Source organism: Budorcas taxicolor, chromosome 18 (genome assembly GCF_023091745.1).
Source record: "Budorcas taxicolor isolate Tak-1 chromosome 18, Takin1.1, whole genome shotgun sequence".
In the NCBI taxonomy this organism is placed as follows: domain Eukaryota; kingdom Metazoa; phylum Chordata; class Mammalia; order Artiodactyla; family Bovidae; genus Budorcas; species Budorcas taxicolor.
The window spans coordinates 47331523-47350819 of NC_068927.1; the positions used below are offsets into that span (position 1 = coordinate 47331523).

Sequence of the window (19297 nt, forward strand, 5' to 3'; positions counted from 1 at the left end):
GAAAGGACTTGAGGAAGGTTGCAGACTGCTAACAGTAACTTCCTGTGTCCAGGAGGAGAGAAGGAGAGAGGCTGGGAGAGCCACAGGGGGAATTCCCTTGGGCAGCCAAGGGTTGGTCTCCAGAGACACACAATGGCAAACGTAGTAACTACTGCTTCATAGCCCGCCCCCAGCAAAGTCAATAATTGCTCTGGGCAGTTCTGGCAGGTGGTGTGAACAAGCAGGGGTGGGGGCAGAGAGCCCTGGCCTGGGAAAGGGAGCATGCCCGGGAAGATGTCCACAGACTGAACCAGACTAGGGTCTGCAGTCTGTGAGCTGGTTCACCTGACCTTGCCCCCTACCCCTTTTCATCCTCTTCCAGGACAGCCATGCCAAACTTGGACAGCTCCTTGATCCTCGCGGCCTACATTTTTATCTTGCTCACCGGTCTCCCTGCCAACCTCCTGGCGCTGCGAGCCTTCCTGGGACGGGTGCGCCAGCCCCACCCCGCACCCGTCCACATCCTCCTGCTCAACCTGACACTGGCCGACCTCCTGCTGCTGCTGCTGCTGCCCTTCAAGATCATCGAAGCCGCGTCTGACTTCCGCTGGGAGCTGTCTGATCTAGCCTGTGCCCTCATGGGTTTCGGCTTCTACAGCAGCATCTACTGCAGCACGTGCCTACTGGCGGGCATCAGCATCGAGCGCTACCTGGGAGTGGCTTTCCCTGTGCAGTACAAGCTGTCCCGCCGGCCTGTGTACGGAGTGATCGCTGCTCTGATCGCCTGGGTCATGTCCTTTGGTCACGGCACCGTGGTGATCATTGTTCAGTACCTGAATTCAACCCAGAGGGTCCCGAAGGAGAATGAGACCTCCTGCTACGAGAACTTCAGCCAAGAGCAGCTGAGGATATTGCTGCCCATTCGGCTGGAGCTGTGCCTCCTCCTCTTCTTTTTGCCCATGGTGGTCACCACCTTTTGCTACTGGCGCTTTGTGTGCATCATGCTCACCCAGCCCCATATGGGGGCTCAGAAGCGGTGCCGAGCCATGGGGCTGGCCATCGTGTCGCTCCTTAATTTCCTGCTGTGCTTTGGGCCCTATAACATATCCCACCTGGTGGGGTTCCACATGAAAGCAAGCCCCAAGTGGCGGAGGGAAGCTGTCGTATTTGGTAGCCTCAATGCCAGTCTGGACCCCTTGCTTTTCTATTTCTCTTCTTCAGTCGTACGCAGGTCCTTTGGGAAAGGGCTGCAGGCACTGCACCGTCGGGGCTCCTCCCTTCTGGGACGCAGATGCAAAGAAACAGCAGAGGCCACGAATGAGGACCCGGGCGTGAGTCAAGCAGAGGGAGCACCGAGTTCGGACTTCACCATGGACTAGGGATGTTCCTGGACCTTCGGAGGAACTCTGAGTTTTGTAGGAGTTGAGCAGGCTTGGAGAGGGAGAATACGAGTTCCTGGCCCTGATTCAGGGATTTCCCCCCCACCCAGACCCAATCCACTCCTGGGGACTGTAAAAATCTCTCTCACCAGCTCCATATCCCTTCCTGACTGAATTTCCTTCCCGAAGGAGCATAGCTCCAGGACTAAAGAAGAAACAATTTGGCACAGAAGCACACTATCAGACCAGAGTTTCTGAAGCAATGTAGCTAATGCAGATTCCAGCAGTCCTTGTGAGGCTGTTAGTAGCTGAAGCTAAGGCAATCTTGCTACCAGCTTTGCAACAACACCTACACGCTGGTCTAGTTGGTGGTGCTGAAAAGAAGCCCATGGAAAAGATGGAAGAGAAATACTAAACGAGGTAAAAAATGTAGGAAGGCTCTGAACCAAGGGGACTAGGATGGAGGACGGGGATTTAGACCTCTAATGACTGAGGTGTGGACAATATCCCGCTAACCTGCTGCTTTGTAAGTATGATCCTGTCTTTGTGTGTGTACCTGTCTCCCCCAGTAAACTGGGAGCCACCTGACGTCTGGGTAGGTATTCTCCCTCCATGGTGCTTCCTGCAGGTCAGAACCCAGCTTGGTACCCATCAGTTAGAGCTCAACTCTCACTAGCACAGGAAAAGACAATCTGGTCTGACAGATTAAAAATAAAGATTAGAGACTTTCCTGGTGGTCCAATGGTGAAGATTCCATGCTTCCACTTCAGGGGGCACAGGTTCAATCCCTGGTCAGGGATCTAGGATCCTGCATGGGGAACTAAGATTCTCCATGCCACAAGGTGTGGCCAGAAAAAAAAAAAGAATGAAAATAAAGATTATAAAACCCTGGAGAGAGTGTCCACAATTTTTGTGACATTTCTGCAAGCACAAAGAGGGCAAAAATGGAATGGAGAATTAGACTCTGGTAGTGGGAGGGTGCTGCCTCGGAAACCACAGAAATCTGTTAAGATGAAGATATCATCAGAGTGGAATGAGTAAGCAGAATAAGTATGGATGGATTCCTGCCTAGACCAATGAATAGAGATTAGATTCAGAAAGAAGACGGGGTGAGTCCCAGTTCAAAGTTATCAGTGTATCTCAGAGGCTTTAAACATGTTATCCTTCTGCTTAGAAACCTGCAGCGTTTTCCTTTCGTCCAAAGTTTTCCTCCCAAGAAGTCACATCTCGTCACCCTGCACTTGCCCTGTATCCTCTCTCCCTTCCTGACTCCACCTGCCTAATTCATTTCTCTGCAAGAAGGATCCCTAGACTGTGCTCCCGGGTTAATGGTCCCTCCAGCACCTAGTGGTCTGCAACAGAGGTTCCACAACAAAGGGCTTCCCTGGTGGCTCAGTGGGTAAAGAACCCACCTGCCAGTGCAGGAGCTGCAGGAGACACAGGTTCAATCCCTGGGTCAGGAAGATCCCCTGGAGAAGGGAATGGTAACCCATTCCAGTATTCTTACCTGGAGAATGCCATGGTCAGAAGAGCCTGGTGGGCTGCAGCCCACGGGGTCGCAAAAAGTTGGACACGATCAAAGCAACTTAGCATGCACGCATTCCACATCAGAATGACATGTAGAGGTATAAAAATTCTACAAATAGCCACCTCACACTACTGACCTGGAATTGCTGGGGGTGGAGCCCCAGCAGGTGAGCTTTGAAAAGCTTCCCAGGTGATCATGAAAGGCATCTCAGGTCAGGAACCACACTGCTCAAGTATGGAACACTGCTCAGCTCAGGAACCACCCAAGAAATTATTCTTCAGAGACCTTTTCCTGCCTATAAGTCCCCTTTTCCTCAAACCCGTACCGTGCCATCTTCTGATTGCTTGCTTTTCCCTCTCTGGTGAGACACCACTCAACATGTACTTTCTCCAGAGAGATTTCCCTTATTACTCCCACTCAACTCAGAGCTCATTTTCCACTTTTCTTCAAGGCAATATCGTACTGGTGTCATAAGAGCTATGGTTTCACTGTTGATTCTGCTAGTAGCTAGATGACTCTGAGCAAGTCACAACCTCCAAGCCAGTTTCTAAATCATACTAATGAGGATACCATATGCCTCTCAGGGTGAGTCTGAGGATTTAAGTGAGACTGCACAGATAAAACTGCTGAGAAACCATGGAATGTTAATGAACTCGAAGATATCAACGTGGGGGACTTTCACAGGTTGGTGGTCCAGTGGTTCAGAATCCGCCTTCCAATGCAGGGGACACGGGTTCGTCCCCTGGTCAGGGAACTAAGATCCCGCATGTCCTGGGGCAACTAACCCCAAGCCCTGCAAGGAAGACCCAGTGCAGCCAAAATTAAATAAATAAATATAAAACTTAAAAAATAAGATATCAGTGTGTGTGAAACACAGATGTACTCCCACTCAAAAGAAGCATAGTAAGTAGACCATTTAAAGTTATGGAAATAATATATAGTCAACTACGTAGGGTGGTTTGACAGTAACGTGTCACAAAAAATTCTTGGATTTTCAGCTGACTATAGGCTTACTATGCATATGTGATACATTATACCTTCCAAAAAAAAGAAAGCTGATTTTATTTTGGAAGGCATTAAAAGAAATTGAGTCTAAATGAGTTGATGGTAATCCCACTTTACTGAGGTCTAATTGGTAGCATGTTCAGTACTAAGCAGTGCATTTTTTAAAAGGACATTAATCCAAGGAATCAAACCCAGAAAAATTAACTATAGTGCTTTGGAGATTTAAGGCATAATAATAACACACATTAAATGCCAGGCACTGTTCTAGAGAAGGAGCCTGAGACAATTAAGGGAAATTTCCAAGGTCAATAGTGAAACGGAATTGGAATTCAGGTCTTCCCAAATCAAAAGTACCTGCTTTTTTTTCACTGACATGTGACAAGCAAGTAAGAGAATGCTGAATATGTGGCTGGGATAAGATAAAGTTCATTTTATGGAAGATGGATTTTCTGTAGCCCCGCAGAGAAGAACAAGGATCATGAGCAAAAGAGGCAGACAGCTACATCTTAAACAGTCAGGGCTCAACAAGATAATCACCCCCAAGTCTCCAGGAATTTTGAAGTAGAAGGCAGTCATCTTAGATATGGAGCAAACTTCCATATCTGATAAGGACTGAACCAGTTAATTGCCAGACTCTTTCCAGCTCAGAGATTCCCAGGGTTTTAGGGCCATGGCTGCTCTTGCTTAAAAGTGCAAGAAAATTTATGGATTTCTGAGTCTTTCAGGGTGAAATTTTAGCTACTCACTGACAAGCATTTGATATCAAGTGTTTTCATATATAGCCCTTATCTTTCTGAGAAATTACTATCGTTTGCTTACCAAATATGTATTGATTTTTAACCTATTTATATAGCTATTGTAAGCTAGATACTTTTCTAGGGACTGGGGTGCAGAGTGTATAAGTGACAAGGTACTTACCTTCTTGGGACTTCCATTCTAGTGGGAAAAAAATAGTTAATAAGCAAGTAAACAAACAATAAGTAAATTTCAGAGTGTGGCAAATGGTTTTTACAAATGGGCCAAAACAGAGATATGGGAGAAAGTATACTGAGGGATTGAGAAGGTTCAGAAGATTCTTCAGAGCCAGTGATGGTCAGGTGAGACCTGAACAGGAAGCAGTTGCCATACAAAGGCCCATGGGGAGAGCATTCTAGAAATAGGAACCCCTGGTTCAAAAGCTGTAAGGAGGGAGAAAACCTAAGCTTCTCAGGGCACAGAGGTGCAGCCCCCATCTCAGTGTGGGGGCAGAGCAGTGGTCTGCAGACTCAGGCATGTTTTAGAAACCCCAGGAGAGTTTGCTGAAGCAAAGCTTGGTCTTCCCTCCCCTGTTTCCAAATCAGTAGATCTGGGACTATAGTCTGGATTTTGAACAATCCCAAATGATGCTGATGCTGGTGTTTCAGGGACCACACTTTGAGAACCACTGGGCTGGAATCCTGTGAAATGGGGAGAGAGCGAAAGAGGAAGTCAAGGAAGCCAGCAGGGGCCAGCCAATACAACGTGTTTGAGGCTCCAGATAAAAGCATGAATTTATTGCAAGAATTTTTGAAGCTATTCTAGAGTTTGAAGCAAGAGGGTGAAATCATCTGATTTCCATTTTCAGTTGATCAATGTGGTATCTGTGCCTACCACTGAAGGGACATCGTTGTTAGGATCAAGGAGATAATATGCCCAACAGAGTTAAGAACCATAAAGTAGCAAACACCAGGCTGGGAGCTCCGTGAAAGTGAGGCGGTTTCCTCTTTCATTAGAACTGGCCATTCAAGAACGAAACAGCCAGGAGGAGGCCTTATACGTTATCACACATCTACTTGACAAATAGGTGACCGACGCAATGGACATGAGTTTGAGCAAGCTCCGGGAGACGGTGAAGGACAGGGAAGCCTGGCATGCTGCAGTCCATGGGGTCGCAAAGAGTCAGACACGACTGAGCAACTGAACAGCATATGTAAGCTGGTTCTTCGGACGAGAGTGCAAGGGGTGGGGAGAGGGGGAGGTGGGGAGCGGGGTTAGAGGGGTAATGGTGGGTAGCATTACCCAAGGGATGGAGGGTAGCAAGGGCCCTGATTTGTAGCACTTGCCAGTTTCTGTGGCCACACACTCCCTCCAGGGTCAGTTTCTACACTGAACATGGGTTTGGCAATCGATGCTAAAAACCAGCTCTTGCAAACCAGCTCAAGCACATCACTAGATGTACTGCCCAGCACATAAGCTCAACTGGCAGACTGGTCACATCCTACTTGAGGAAACCTTCTCTCTCCCTGGTTACAGGGAGCACCAGGCTCGGGCACAGGACTTTCAACACGATAAACACTAGCTTAATGTGGCTGACTGGGCCAGATCCAAGAGAATCTGGGTGGCGGGTTAGTTGTGGGACTCCTCTGAATTCCCTGCAGGATGACAGATGGGTAAACAGAAATATTAGTGTCTGGTTAATGAATAACACAGACAGCAGCCTAGAGCCGCTACCAGGAAACAAGGGTGGAGGGAGATGTCTGAGCCTGATCTGGGGGCCCAACCAACAGGATAGGGGAACCTGGCATTGACTATTTCACTTCCACTTTCTGGAAAAGATGCTCCTGTGCCCCTCTCTCAGAAATTCTCACTGACCACACACGTAGTGTGGTTTTGTGGGGGACATTGTGGTGGGAGAAGGCAGGCGTGGGTAGATCCAGAGAGGGTCTGAGGGAAAACACATGGCCAAGATTCCAACTCCATTGCCTTTAACTCCCCTGAACCTTCCCTCCAGATTTCTGTTGGTTCTCTCGCTCTCTCTTTTTTCAACTTTCTCTGCCTCCAATGGTTAAATAGTAATACTTTTGCCCGATATTTTTTCCTTTTCATTATTTTTCTCTAGTCACAAGAAATGAGGATATTTCACATCTACAAATTGCACATTCAACCAGGAAATTGGGCCAAAGATCGCTAAGCCTTCAGACTCAATAGTCCAGTAAACTACTTGGCAGAGTTTTGAAGGTGTGATAAGGGAGAATATGTGAAGTGGTGGGGGTGGGGTGCCAAGGCTGCGGTCAGCTGTCCACCAACAGCTTACTCAAGAAGGGGCTCTTTTCTAACCTCAGGCTCCCTCTCCCCAGTCGTTGTCCCCTGCCATCTGTCAGCCCTAGCCTCAAGGGAACAATGTTAGGAAAGTAAACATATGGCTCCCAAATCTAGATGTTTTAAATCATGTACAGCAGTCTCAAGTTTCCAAACTGCCATATCAGGACTCCTCTGGTGGTTCAGTGGATTAGAATACACCTGTCAATGCAGGGGGCATGAGTTCGATCCCTGGTCCGGGACAATTCCGCATGCCTCGGAGCCTGTGCGCCACAACTACTGAGCCAGACTGCTGCTGCTACTGAAGCCAGTGTGCCTAGAGCCTGTGCTCTGCAGCAAGAGTTCAGTTCAGCCGCTCAGTCGTGTCCGACTCTTTGCGACCCCATGGACTGCAGCACACCAGGCCTCCCTGTCCATCACCAGCTCCCAGAGTTCACTCAGACTCATGTCCATTGAGTCAGTGATACCATCCAACCATCTCATCCTCTGTCATCCCCTTCTCCTCCCATCTTCAATCTTTCCCAGCATCAGGGTCTTTTCCAATGAGTTCTTCACATCAGGCGGCCGAAGTACTAGAGCTTCCGCTTCAGCATAAGTCCTTCCAATAAGTATTCAGAACTGATTTCCTGTAGGGGTGACTGGTTGGATCTCCTTGCAGTCCAAGGGACTCTCAAGAGTCTTCTCCAACACCACAGTTCAAAAGCATCAATTCTTTGGCACTCAGCTTTCTTTATGGTCCAACTCTCACATCCACACATGACTACTGGAAAACCCATAGCCTTGACTAGATGGACCTTTGTTGGCAAAGTAATGTCTTTGCTTTTTAATATGCTGTCTAGGTTGGTCATAATTTTTCTTCCAAGGGGCAAGCATCTTTTAATCTCATGGCTGCAATCACCATCTGCAGTAATTTTGCAGCTCCCCTCCAAAAATAAAGTTTATACTGTTTCAACAGTTTCCCCATCTCTTTCCCATGAAGTGATGGGACCAGATGTCATGATCTTAGTTTTCTGAATGTTGAGTTTTAAGCCAGCTCTTTCACTCTCCTCTTTCACTTTCATCAAGAGGCTCTTTAGTTCTTCTTCGCTTTCTGCCATAAGTGTGGTGTCATCTACATATCTGCGGTTATTGATATTTCTCCCGGCAATCTTGATTCCAGCTTCTGCTTCATCCAGTCCAGCGTTTCTCATGATGTACTCTGCATAGAAGTTAAATAGAAGCCACTGCAAAGAGAAGCCAGTGCACCACAAGGAAGAGTAGCCCCCCTCGCCACAACTAGAGAAGGCCCCTGCAGCAACAAACACTCTGTGCAACCAAAAATTAATTAATCTTAAAAAAGACTAACTCAGTTAGAAAAATAAAGTGGCACATCAGACCTCACATCATCACACATAAGCATTTATTCATCCATGAAAGTTTGTGGAGGCCTATGGCGCATTAGGCCCTGTTCTAGGTGCTAAAGACAGAGCAGTGCCCAAGGGCAAGACCCCTACTCTCACACAGTTCGCATCTGGGGGAGAGGCAGACAAGGGGACAATAAACAGACACTCTGAAGCAGTGTTAAGGGTTCTAAAGATAGTAAGACAGAGTCAGGGTAGGGGATGACTTTGAGGAATGAATGAGTGGCTTGGGAAGGCCACTGGAAAGCGCCCTTTGAGCCGTGACCAGAATGACAAGAAGAAATTACGCAAGCCAAGAACTGGGGAGAAAACGTTCCAAGCAAAGGGTTCAAGGCAGGTACAAGGCTGGAACAGGAGGAATTTGCCCAAGAAACAGAATGGCCAGGGTGACTGGACTTGAGTGATAGTTGGAAGACAGACAAGGAATAGATCATAAGGGGCCTCAAAGTTTCTGATAGGAAGCGCAGTGCACTCTCTTCTCCCTGCTTAACAACACAGAAAACTGAGGCTAGAGCTGTCAAGTGACATGCCCCAGACCCCATCAAGACAGTCTTCTGAGCCCTGGTGCAGACCCTAGACTCTCTCTCAAAGCTGGATGTGCTCACTGGCTCTCTCAATCAGTTACCTCTTCGCAGGAGAGAAAGGGTAGCGGGAAACGTGACTCATGAGGTGTGTACTAGTTTGTACAGAACACTGGAGGTGAAGGAGGATGTAGATTGACTGCCAAGACTACCAGGGAAGAAAGGGAGCAGAGGTGGGATGAGACACCTGAGCACCCAGGGCAGAGATCAGCAAGGAAAGCGGGGTTCTGGGAAGGAGTCACGGCTGGGGGAAGGAAGGATGCCTGGGCTCTGGGACAGCCCGGGTGGGAGGTAGAGGCAGTAACCAGCACCATCTCAGGCCACTGAAACAGAAGTGGCCACGTGAGGACGGGTCATGGAACCTGGAGGGATTTTTGAAAGCTTCCACTGGAATAACCAGCAGGATTTCCAGGGAAGCAGCAGTCACAGTAAATGGGACTGAATCCTGACTTACACTGTGCCAATCAACTTCTCTGTACTTTAGTTTTCTGATTAAAAAAAAAAAATGTGGCTAATACAGCTTCATGCTATTATGAGGATTAAGTGAGTTTAATATTATACATACAAAACACTTAGAACAGTATCTTGCACCTTGTGGACAATTATACAAGGCGAGCTTTAAATATGTAATTCTGTTTTTCTGCACTGTTGTTGTTGTTCAGCCAATCAGACATTTCCAACTCGTTGCAGCCCCATGGACTACAGCATGCCAGGTGTCCCTGTCCTTCACCATCCCCCAGAGCTTGCTCAAACTCATGTCCATTGAGTTGGTGATACCATCCAACCATCTCGTCCTCTGTCATCCCTTTCTCTTCCTGCCTTCAGTCTTTCCCAGCATCAGGGTTTTTCTGCGTGGAGCTCTCCAAATGCTTCTCATGCATGGCTCTCAGAATAAAACTCAAGGTCTCCCTGGGCCAGCAAAGCCCTGCATGATCTGACACTTATCCATCTGCCAAAGCTCGTCTCTTCCTCACCCCCGCCTGGCACCCCATCCTTCTCACTTCATTTTTCCTTTGTGCAAATTCCAACTTGCTAAGATCTTGCTTTCTGATTCTTTGCACTTACTGTCCCCTTTTTCTTGAACCCTCTTCCCCTAGATCTCACAGGCCTGAGACCTCATCTTTCAGACTGCTGGTGACTTAAACTTTGTTTGCTCACAGGACTTTCTCCTCAGCCCAGTCTAAAGTTGCCTCTCTCTGATACACTCACTCCCATTATTCTGAGTTACAGACTTTACTGCATTTATCACTCTTTTGTATCTCTTTTTTCTTGTCATTTCTACAAAAGGTGTATGTGCCCATAGTTTAATGAGTCAAATAGTTTGCTGTGAAAAACAGCATATACCTAACCCTCTCACCCCACCAAGGATATTTACCCCTTCCTGGAGGCAACTGCTTTCACCCTTTTTTCCATTGAATATCCCTTGTTTCTCTAAGGGATTTGCTTATTTTACTATTCTCTCTCATTTTTCAGTATCAGGTTTTATCTCCTAACTCCCCCAGTGTCAGATGTGAATTTGGCTCTCCCCAATACATAAACACACTTCCTATTCTTCATGTTCATAGTATACTTACATCATAATCATATTAGAACAACACTCAGTGCTTACGTTATTGTGACTGTGTAAATAAGGGAGCTCTGTAGCAAACTGTGATTACTTCTATACCCTGCACAACTTTCGCCCCACCCCAGAATTCACAGTTAACTTATTTTTCATTTCCTTAGCTTTTTACATATTTATCATTGATTTCACCCAAACTGTTTGCCAATTGTCTTATCTCCTCTCAAGACCTTCAGAGTTATTAACAGGAAACAGATTCATCTTCTTGAGACCTCTCCAAGGACTTTCTGATCTGTCTCCTCTAGACTAAGCGGTGGTTTATGCCAGCTGAGTCTCGGACATTTTTAAACTGAGAGGGTTGTTTTTTTGTTGTTTTTTTTTTTTTGCCACTCTGCTCTTGCTTCTCTTCCTTGGTTTATGTCCTCTCCCAGCTTCTCTGTTATTGTGGTTGTTGTTTAGTCACTAAGTCATGTCCAGCTCTTTTGTGACCCCGATGGACTAGAGCCCACAAGGTTCCTCTGTCCATGGGATTTCCCAGGCAAGAATACTGAAGTGGGTTGCCATTTTCCTTCTCCAAAGGATCTTCCCGATCCAGGGATCAAACCCACATCTGCTGCGTTGGCCGGCAGATTCTTTACCACTGAGCCACCAGGGAAGACCAGTAACAGCTTCTCTAGAAAATAATAAGTGTTTTGAGACTCCACATGTCTGAAAACATCTTCAGTCTACCTTCACTCTTCACTAATACCAGCTGTATGTGGAATTCTAGATTGGAAATAATTTTCCTTCAGAACTTTCAAGGCATTGCCATATTGCCATCTGGCTTCCAGTCTTGTTGAAAATTCCCAAGGAGCTCCTATTTCTGATTTCTTATTTATGATCTATCTTTTTTTCCATGGAAGCTTGTAAGGTCCTTTACCTTTCTCACAATTATTCTAAAATTTCACCCACTGCACTAGGCACTTGGTTTCTTTCAATCTGCAAAATAATATCCTTCAGTTTGGGGAAATTCTCTTAAAACATTTTATGATTATTCCCTTGCCTTCATTTTCTCTCTTTTCTCTTTCTAGAACTCCTATTATTTGGGGGGATTTTGGACCTCTTAGCCTGGCCCACTAATTTTTCCTTCTCCCCCATATTCCTTCATTCCATCTTTTTTTTTCACCTCTCCATCTTTTTGCCCTACTTTCCATGAGATTTCCTCAAGTGTATCTCTCAGACCTTCTGTTTAATTTTTCCTTTTTGTTATCACTTTTCAAATTCAAGGACTCTCTTTTATTCTTGACTTTATTCCTGACTTTTACTCTTGACTGATTACAACAAAGTCCTGATTGTAATATCCACTCTGATCTCTTTAAGAAATTTTCATCTCCCTGTTCCAAGTTACTTTTAAAGTGCTGGCCTCAATCTTTTATCTCAGAAGTTGTCATCATACATCTGGCAATCCTTGATTGTCTGCTCATCTTGAAGAGAAGGAAGGAGACTAATATTTTTGAGATATAAAAAAAGATATAAAAATAATGTGACATGTTGTCTAGGCAGAAAAGAAAAAAAGAGTTTGCTTTAAAGGCAGAAAAGAAAAAAGAATGAATGAAAACATGGCAAAATCTCCATAAGTGTTGAATCTGGGTGATGGATAAGATTCTCTTGTACTGTTCCATCTACTTTTGATCATACTTGAAAATATTCACAATGAAACTGTGGTTATTGGCAGAATTAAGTTCCTTGATGTCTTCTGTACTGAGGGCCTCAGTTCCTTGCTGGCCATGGCCCTCAGTTTCTTACCTCTATGAAGGGCAGCAGGCCTCTACCAGAGCAAGCAAGAAAACATGAGAGGACAAGAAGGAAGGCAGTCTTTTTTATAAACTTGACCTTCAAATTGATCTTCCATCATTTTTTCTCAACTCATTTTGAAAGGGGAAGTGAATTATACAAGAGTGTGAATACAAGGAGGTGGGATCACTGGGGCTGTCTTGGAGGCTGCCTTCCATAGGTACTAGGTAATGAGTGGAAGTTGTGAACACATGAGTTAGGCTTCACTGGAGGGTGATTCAGCTGGTTCATTTAGTTAGGGAACTTCTGATGTCAATTTCTTCTTGGGCTGATCAAATTTTCCAGGAAAGATTCTTCTAATCTCCTGCCTGGAAGGTGAAAGTTGGATTGCCAGAAATTTAGTATTCAAATAGAAAAGACAGGTGAGCGGTCTCAATATATACCATTCCTTTAATCTCTGATGTACTTCATGTTGCTCCTTCTTGCTACTGTCTCTGATGCCCCACATTCCAAAAACTCTCTGTGTTCTTCTCTCCAGAGAATGAAACTCGTCTTTCCCTGTGTGAGGGGCAGCTGCCTTGCATCAGAAAACTGGGGAAGAGCTCTGGGGGCTCTTTTCAAATAAACTTACAGCCAAGCTTTCTTATGTTAGCTTGCCCTTCACGCCCAGAGGCACCTCTTCCCGCCAGTCTGTGAGCCTTCTGTGGGCTCAGCAGTAGAGGCTTGGTTGAGTCTTGGCTTTTCCCACTGCTGGTTTGGGATTCAAGTTTTCATAGGTCTGACAAATCAGTTACCAGCTATGGGTGGCATTAGTGGTACAGAATCAGCCTGCCGATGCAGGAGACCCAAGAGACTCGGTTTCAATCCCTGAGTTAGCAAGATTCCCTGGAGGAGGAAAGGGCGACTCACTCCAGTATTCTTGCCTGGAAAGTTCAATGGACAGAGGAGCCTGGTGGGCTACAGTCCCTGGGGTTGCAAAGAGTTGGACATGACTAAGCACACTGTCATCATCTGCTTTCCAGCCTCCAAAATTCTGGCAGCGTTGCATCCTCCTCTCTTCTCCCTGTTCTTCTAAGTCTAGTGCCTCAAAACGATCTCTTTGTTGTCATTATGGTGCGATCTCAGGAGGGAACCAATGGAAACATGGGTATTCAATCTACCATCAGCAAGTATTTCGTTTTATTATTGTTATTTGTTTGTTTATTGCCTGTCTTCTTCTCCTCTTGATTGTGGGTTCCAGGATAACTTGTTTTGTTCACCTGCGCATCCCCAGCATCCAGAACCATTCTTGACACAGGTGGGTGTTCAGCAAATGACGGAATCAATTTGCTGCAGAAGGAAACTTGCTACTCACTCTCAACATGGTGGTAATGGACCCACCAGGTCTCTTGACCTTTTATCTTGTGTTCTTCTTGTCACAGAGTGGGTGATTTTGCTGACTAAGAATAGGTAACAGGTTATAAGGTGCTTTACATGTTACAGAGTACTTTCAGAATCTTACCTCATTTGATCCTGACGCCAGTCCATGGACCAGATAAGAAACAAATTATTATTGGCCCTAATACAGTTGTGACTCTTGCCAAGAACTACCCTGTGTCAAAGAAATCACCAACCTTGTTCCTGATCTTTTACCCCATGCTGCTGTCATTGGTCTGGCCCCTCCTGCCATTTTGTCTGCAAATAAGACTCTTAAGGCTTGGCACTTCCCAAGGAAATAGTTCTCAAGAATCCAAAACAAGCTGTTTCACAAAGAGGAAAACAGGTACAGATGTGGGTAAGTAACCCAAGGGCCTTTGAGCAAACAGAATGTCTGAGTTTTGTGACATGGCTGGAGCAGAGAAAAAAGAAAAGTGGGATTATCAGAATTAGTAGAGCATAGAAAAAAGATTGGTACTGGGTGGGAATGGGGAGTTAGATGCTCAAAGGAGAGAGAGAAAGTCCCAGAATGTAAAATCAGTACGTGTATGGTGGGAGAGCGCTGGGAAGAGAATAACCATCTACCAGTAGACTCATTGAAAAAAAAAAAAAGAAAGAAAGAAAGGTGGTGGGAGTGAAAGGAGATGAAAAGAAAAACCATATTACAATGATAAAGCCAGTTACAAAATACCCTAGACAGCCAATTCTATAAAACGTGACATCACTATCTTGGGATCTAAGACTGGCTTAGTCTCCAGACAGTCCGAATGCTGCCTGAGGCTCCCCAGGGAAAAGCGAAAGTAGAAGCCACAGCCCCCTTAAGGGAGACAAGATGCAGCTTCAGACAAGTTCCAAAGGCACGGGTCAGAGAGATAAAAGGCCTCACACTTTCCTTGTGCCACTTGCTGTCTTCTCTTGGACTCTGCCTGCCACCACCTGGGTAGACAAGGTTACTACCTGCCTCCAAAATCTGGGCAAACTCCAGGAGATAGCGGAAGACAGGAGAGCCTGGTGTGCTGCAGTCCTGGCCTCTGTTACTCACATGCAGCCAGGAATCTCTCAGAAGCAGAAACTTAGGGATGAGGAGTTGACAAGGGGTCCACCTCCTTAACCCCGCATCAAATCCTGATGAGTTGTGGTGTGACAAAAGGCTCAAGACACCTTTTTTAAAAATTTGTTTATTTATTTATTTATTCTGGCTGCACTGGCTCTCCTCTAGCTGCGATGAGCGGGGGCTACTCCCTAGTTGGCGGCGTTCAGGCTTCTCATCGCGGTGGCTTCCCTTGTTGCAGAGCACGGGCCCTTTGGGCATGGGCTTCAGCAGTTGCGGAGCGTGGGCTCAATAGCTGCAATTCCCGGCGTCTAGAGCATAAGCTCAATTGTTGTGGTGCGTAGCTCCGTTGTTTCCCCGGCATGTGGGATCTTCTCAGACCAGAGATCAAACCAGTGTCCAGAGGCTTAACACATCTCATTAAGCTACAAAAACAGATGCAGGATCAATTGCACAATGATAGATGGTAACTAGACCTTTGGTGGTGATCACTTTGCTGTGTATACACATGTCAAATTATAATAGTATACACTGGAAATTTGTATAATGATAAATACCAATTTTACCTCGATTTAAAGAAGGGAAATTAAAACTTTCCTTTAAAAAAAAAATGTTTTATTATTTATTTATTTGGCTGTACTGGGTGTGGCATACAAACTCTTAGTTTCAGCATGTGAGATCCAGTTCCCTGACCAGGGATCAAACCTGCAGCCCTTTCATTGAGAGAAGCAGAGTCTTAACCATTGGACCACCAGAGAAGTCTCAGGAAATTAAAACTTTCTAAAGTGAAGAAGGAAGGAAGGAAGGAAGAGACAATTGCAAAAGAGCATTAAAAAAGATAGGAATTAAAGCTCTCCAAAAGCATAAAGAAAACAGTATCATCCGTTATGTTATTAATAAAAAAAGTATATATAACAGTAGTAGCTAAGTGTCCTAAGACCTTGATACTCACAGACACAGTGTTAATTCCTCTGCACTCATTCTTTAGCAACTCCTTACCAAACCACAATGTCAGTTCTGCGATGACTTTCCTTTTTACAAAATGGGAACCTGAATTTTAGATTGACTGATAAATCACTTGCCCAATATCTCATAGCAAAGAAAGTGGCAGAGGGAGGACGAGAACCTACCAGGTCTGTGTGACTCTGGAGACTGAACTCTCAGCCATCAGGTTTTATCCTGCCTCTCAAAGAAGAGCAGAACATTTGTGCACACAGGCATGTGTCTGAAATCAGGAAAGGCTATGCAGCAGCCAACAGTGGTTACTTAGGGAGTTGGGGAAGCGTCAGCTGTCATCTGCTACTTTCCGTAACTCTATACTGTTTGCATTTTCCCAATGAGCGCATGTGTGCTCCCCAAACACACGCACAGAAGAAAAGTCAGATTACTCTAGCATTTAGGCCTCGTTTACTGAGCAGTTGCTATGTACTATGTCCCGCACTAAGCACTTCATATTCAAAACTCACTGACCCCTCACAGCCATGTCTGGAGGGAGGATGTTATCATTAAACCCTTTTACAGATGAAAAACCTGAGTCTCAGAGATATGGGCTGACCTTGCAAATGTCGCATAGCAATGCAGGGACTCTGCTCATGTCTGACTGGTTTCGGAGCCTGCTTTTACCTGCTTCGGAGCGCTGATTGAGCAGTAACGATCATGATGATAATAACAGCAGTCTAAGTGCTTACCGTATGCCAAACCTGTGCTCTGTTCAAGATCTCATCGAATCTCCATGGCAACCCCCATTTTACAGATGAGAAAACTGAGGCTCAGCAGAGAATAAGTCACTTACTTGCCCAGAACCACCCAGCAGAATTGGAACTAGAATCCAAATCATCATACACGGCACTGGCATCCACCCAGCTGCTCAAACCAAAAACTCAGTAGTTATCCTTGACTCTTTCCAATCTCTCCTTTTTCTCCATGTCTAGTCCATTGGTTCCAGTTGGTTCCAGCTTCCAAAATACTAACTCACTTCTCACTAACCAGGTACTGCAGCACCAGTGGAAGGTACCGCCATCTCTCATTTGAGCCACTGCAAAAGATTGCTCACTGATCGCCAGGTTTCCATTTCTGCCTCAGACCCCATCCCATCCACTCTCTACACTGCAGCCAAAGTGCTCCTTTTCAAGTCTGTTGCTAAATATCCTCTCATGCATCCTTTCTCAGGATCTTAGAGGAGAAATTAAGCCTTGCAGAGAATGGTATGAGTGAGTGTTTTCTCGGTTTTCCAAAGGATGATACTGGCTAATACCATTCTTTTGTTAATACAATAGGAACTGACCTAATTCACAACATGCAATGGATGCCTTAGAGTGTCAGGGCTTAATTCTCTGCAAGAACTGAGTGGAGGTGGCCACAAAAGTTCCCCGTCACACTTCAGTGATCACAGCCTTTGGGGCCCTTGTGACCTGCCAGCCGCCACACCTCCACCTGTGCAGGCTCATTTTCTACTAACCTTTTCCTGAGCACAAGAACTTAGCTTTGTTGCTTAACTATAGAAGCCTCATTCTTACTTCAAGGTTTGTACAGAGTCTGTTCCATCTGCCTGGGACTCCTGCCCCCAGGCCTTTCAGGGCCAGCTCCTTTGTAAATCATTCAGGTCTCAGCTCAGATGCTACCAGCTCATAGAGACTCCCTGACGCCTAAATTAAAGAGACACTGCCAATTCCTGTTGTTCCACTGTCCCATTTTGTTTCTTTTCCAGTGTGTATTTATCATCATCTGAAACTGTCTTCTTTCTGTGTTCACTTACCCATTGAGTGTCTCCCCAGTTAGAGCTGAGCACTCCAGGGCAGTTCTATTTCTTCACGGTTGCATACTCAGTAACCAAGAGAAAACTTTTCACAGGGAAGCAATATGTTTAAAAGTGTGTTTAGAGAACTTGTCAGTCACTCAGTTGTGTTCAACTCCTAGAGACCCCATGGACTGTATCCCACTTTGGAATTCTCCAGGCAAGAATACTGGATTGGGTTGCCTTTTCCTTCTCCAGGGGATCTTCCTGACCTAGGAATTGAACCCAGGTCTCCTGCATTTCAGGCAGTCTCGTTATTATCTGAGCCACCAGGGAAACCCTTGGAAAATTTATCAGACATTTATGGTTTGTCAGTCACTGGGCTAAAAGTTTTGCAAGGTTTCCTTCTCTCGACTCCAGCACTGTGCAACAGAAATACAATGTAAGCCATTTTTAATTCTTAATAGCCACATTATAAGAAGTAAAAAAAAAAAAAGAAATTAACATTAACAATATATTTAATTTAACTCAACATGTTCAAAATATATTATCTCAGCATGTCCTTGTTTTTAAAACAGAGAAATATATATATATATATTTAGTACTCCTCTTCCATCCTTCCACTCTGCCTTCTGGGTTCTGAAGACCTCAGCTCTTCCCTCAAAATTTGGGGACTGGAAAGTTCACACTTCAGAACTGGGCCTCAATGTCCTTCAGACTATGTCTCAGCTTTCCTGCCTTTTCTGTTCCTCTCTCAGTGTGCCAGTGTCCTTCAAGTGAGAAAGGGGGATGCAGTCTGAAGCCTGAAAGTCAGAAACAGGTGTGGTAAGTGGTCAGCAGGTCTTAACCGGAAGTGGGCTGGAAAGAGCAGAGGGAGGGGCACCAGAGTCACCAGAAGTACATGAGAAGGGAAGGAAACGGCCATGCACATCTGTTGGGGCCTGAGGTGTCCTTTTCTCGGCGCTTGGCATCCTGCTCTGGCTGTGGGGCTGGGGCAGCCAGAAGAGGAGTTAGCGTTGCTGTTCGAAGCCAAGTCAGAACAGGACATTGACTTTTCCACTGGGAACAGTAAGAGCTGTAAGCTTGGGCCCAGAGAGGAGGAGGGTTTATTCCTGGGCAGGTTCTTTGCAGGGAGGGAGCTGGACTGGGCTTCTCTCAGATCAGAAGAGATCTTGGGAGGTTTCTCTGCGGTGTGATTGGTTGGTGGGCACTGGTACTCAGTCGTGTCCAACTCTGTGCGACCCCATGGACTACAGCCCACCAGGCTCTTCTGTCTGAGGAATTTTCCAGGCAAGAGTATTTGAACGGATAACCATTCCCTTCCCCAGGGGATCTTCCCGACCTGGGATCAAACTCCTGCACTGGCAGGCAGATTCTTTACCACTAGCACCACCTGGGAAGCCCTTCTCTGGGGCGTATTGAAAAATGAATCAAAGCCAAAGTAAAATGTGTTTCCAAAATCGTGCCATGTCATAAAGATTTACATTGAATGAACTATAGAATACAAAAATACATCCTGGACAGTATGATAGTGCAGACGATTTGATTTATAAGAAATAACAAAGTGGCCTGGTAACGGGACACTATTTTTAAGTTGTATGGTGAATGAGACCTTGATTTCTTAATCTAGTCAGCCTGTCTCTGTAACTCTGAATAATCTGATTTGGAGGTAATTTAAGGAGTCAAAAGTTCATTTTCCTGGCTCCTGCTTCCATAGGGGAGGAACCCCAGATGTTCTGTTAGGAATTAGTGAGGAAGATTATCCTGAGCATAAGGGGGATCTGTGATAATTGGAAGTCTTGAGGGATCTTTTCGTCGGGTCACTGACTCTAG

The 19297-nt window shown here is 45.6% G+C and overlaps 1 protein-coding gene across 1 annotated transcript; it reads left to right on the plus strand.

Moving 5' to 3' along the window:
* The first annotated feature begins 368 nt into the window (after nucleotides 1–368).
* Nucleotides 369–1358, plus strand: LOC128064139 (free fatty acid receptor 2-like). Its single transcript, XM_052656929.1, has one exon. It carries the CDS (start codon nucleotides 369–371, stop codon nucleotides 1356–1358), a length of 990 nt encoding a protein of 329 aa, XP_052512889.1.
* The last annotated feature ends 17939 nt before the right edge of the window (nucleotides 1359–19297 follow it).

What these genes read in the sequence shown, in the direction of transcription:
- LOC128064139 (XM_052656929.1), top strand. Translation starts at nt 369, where the DNA reads ATGCCAAACTTGGACAGCTCCTTGATCCTCGCGGCCTACATTTTTATC.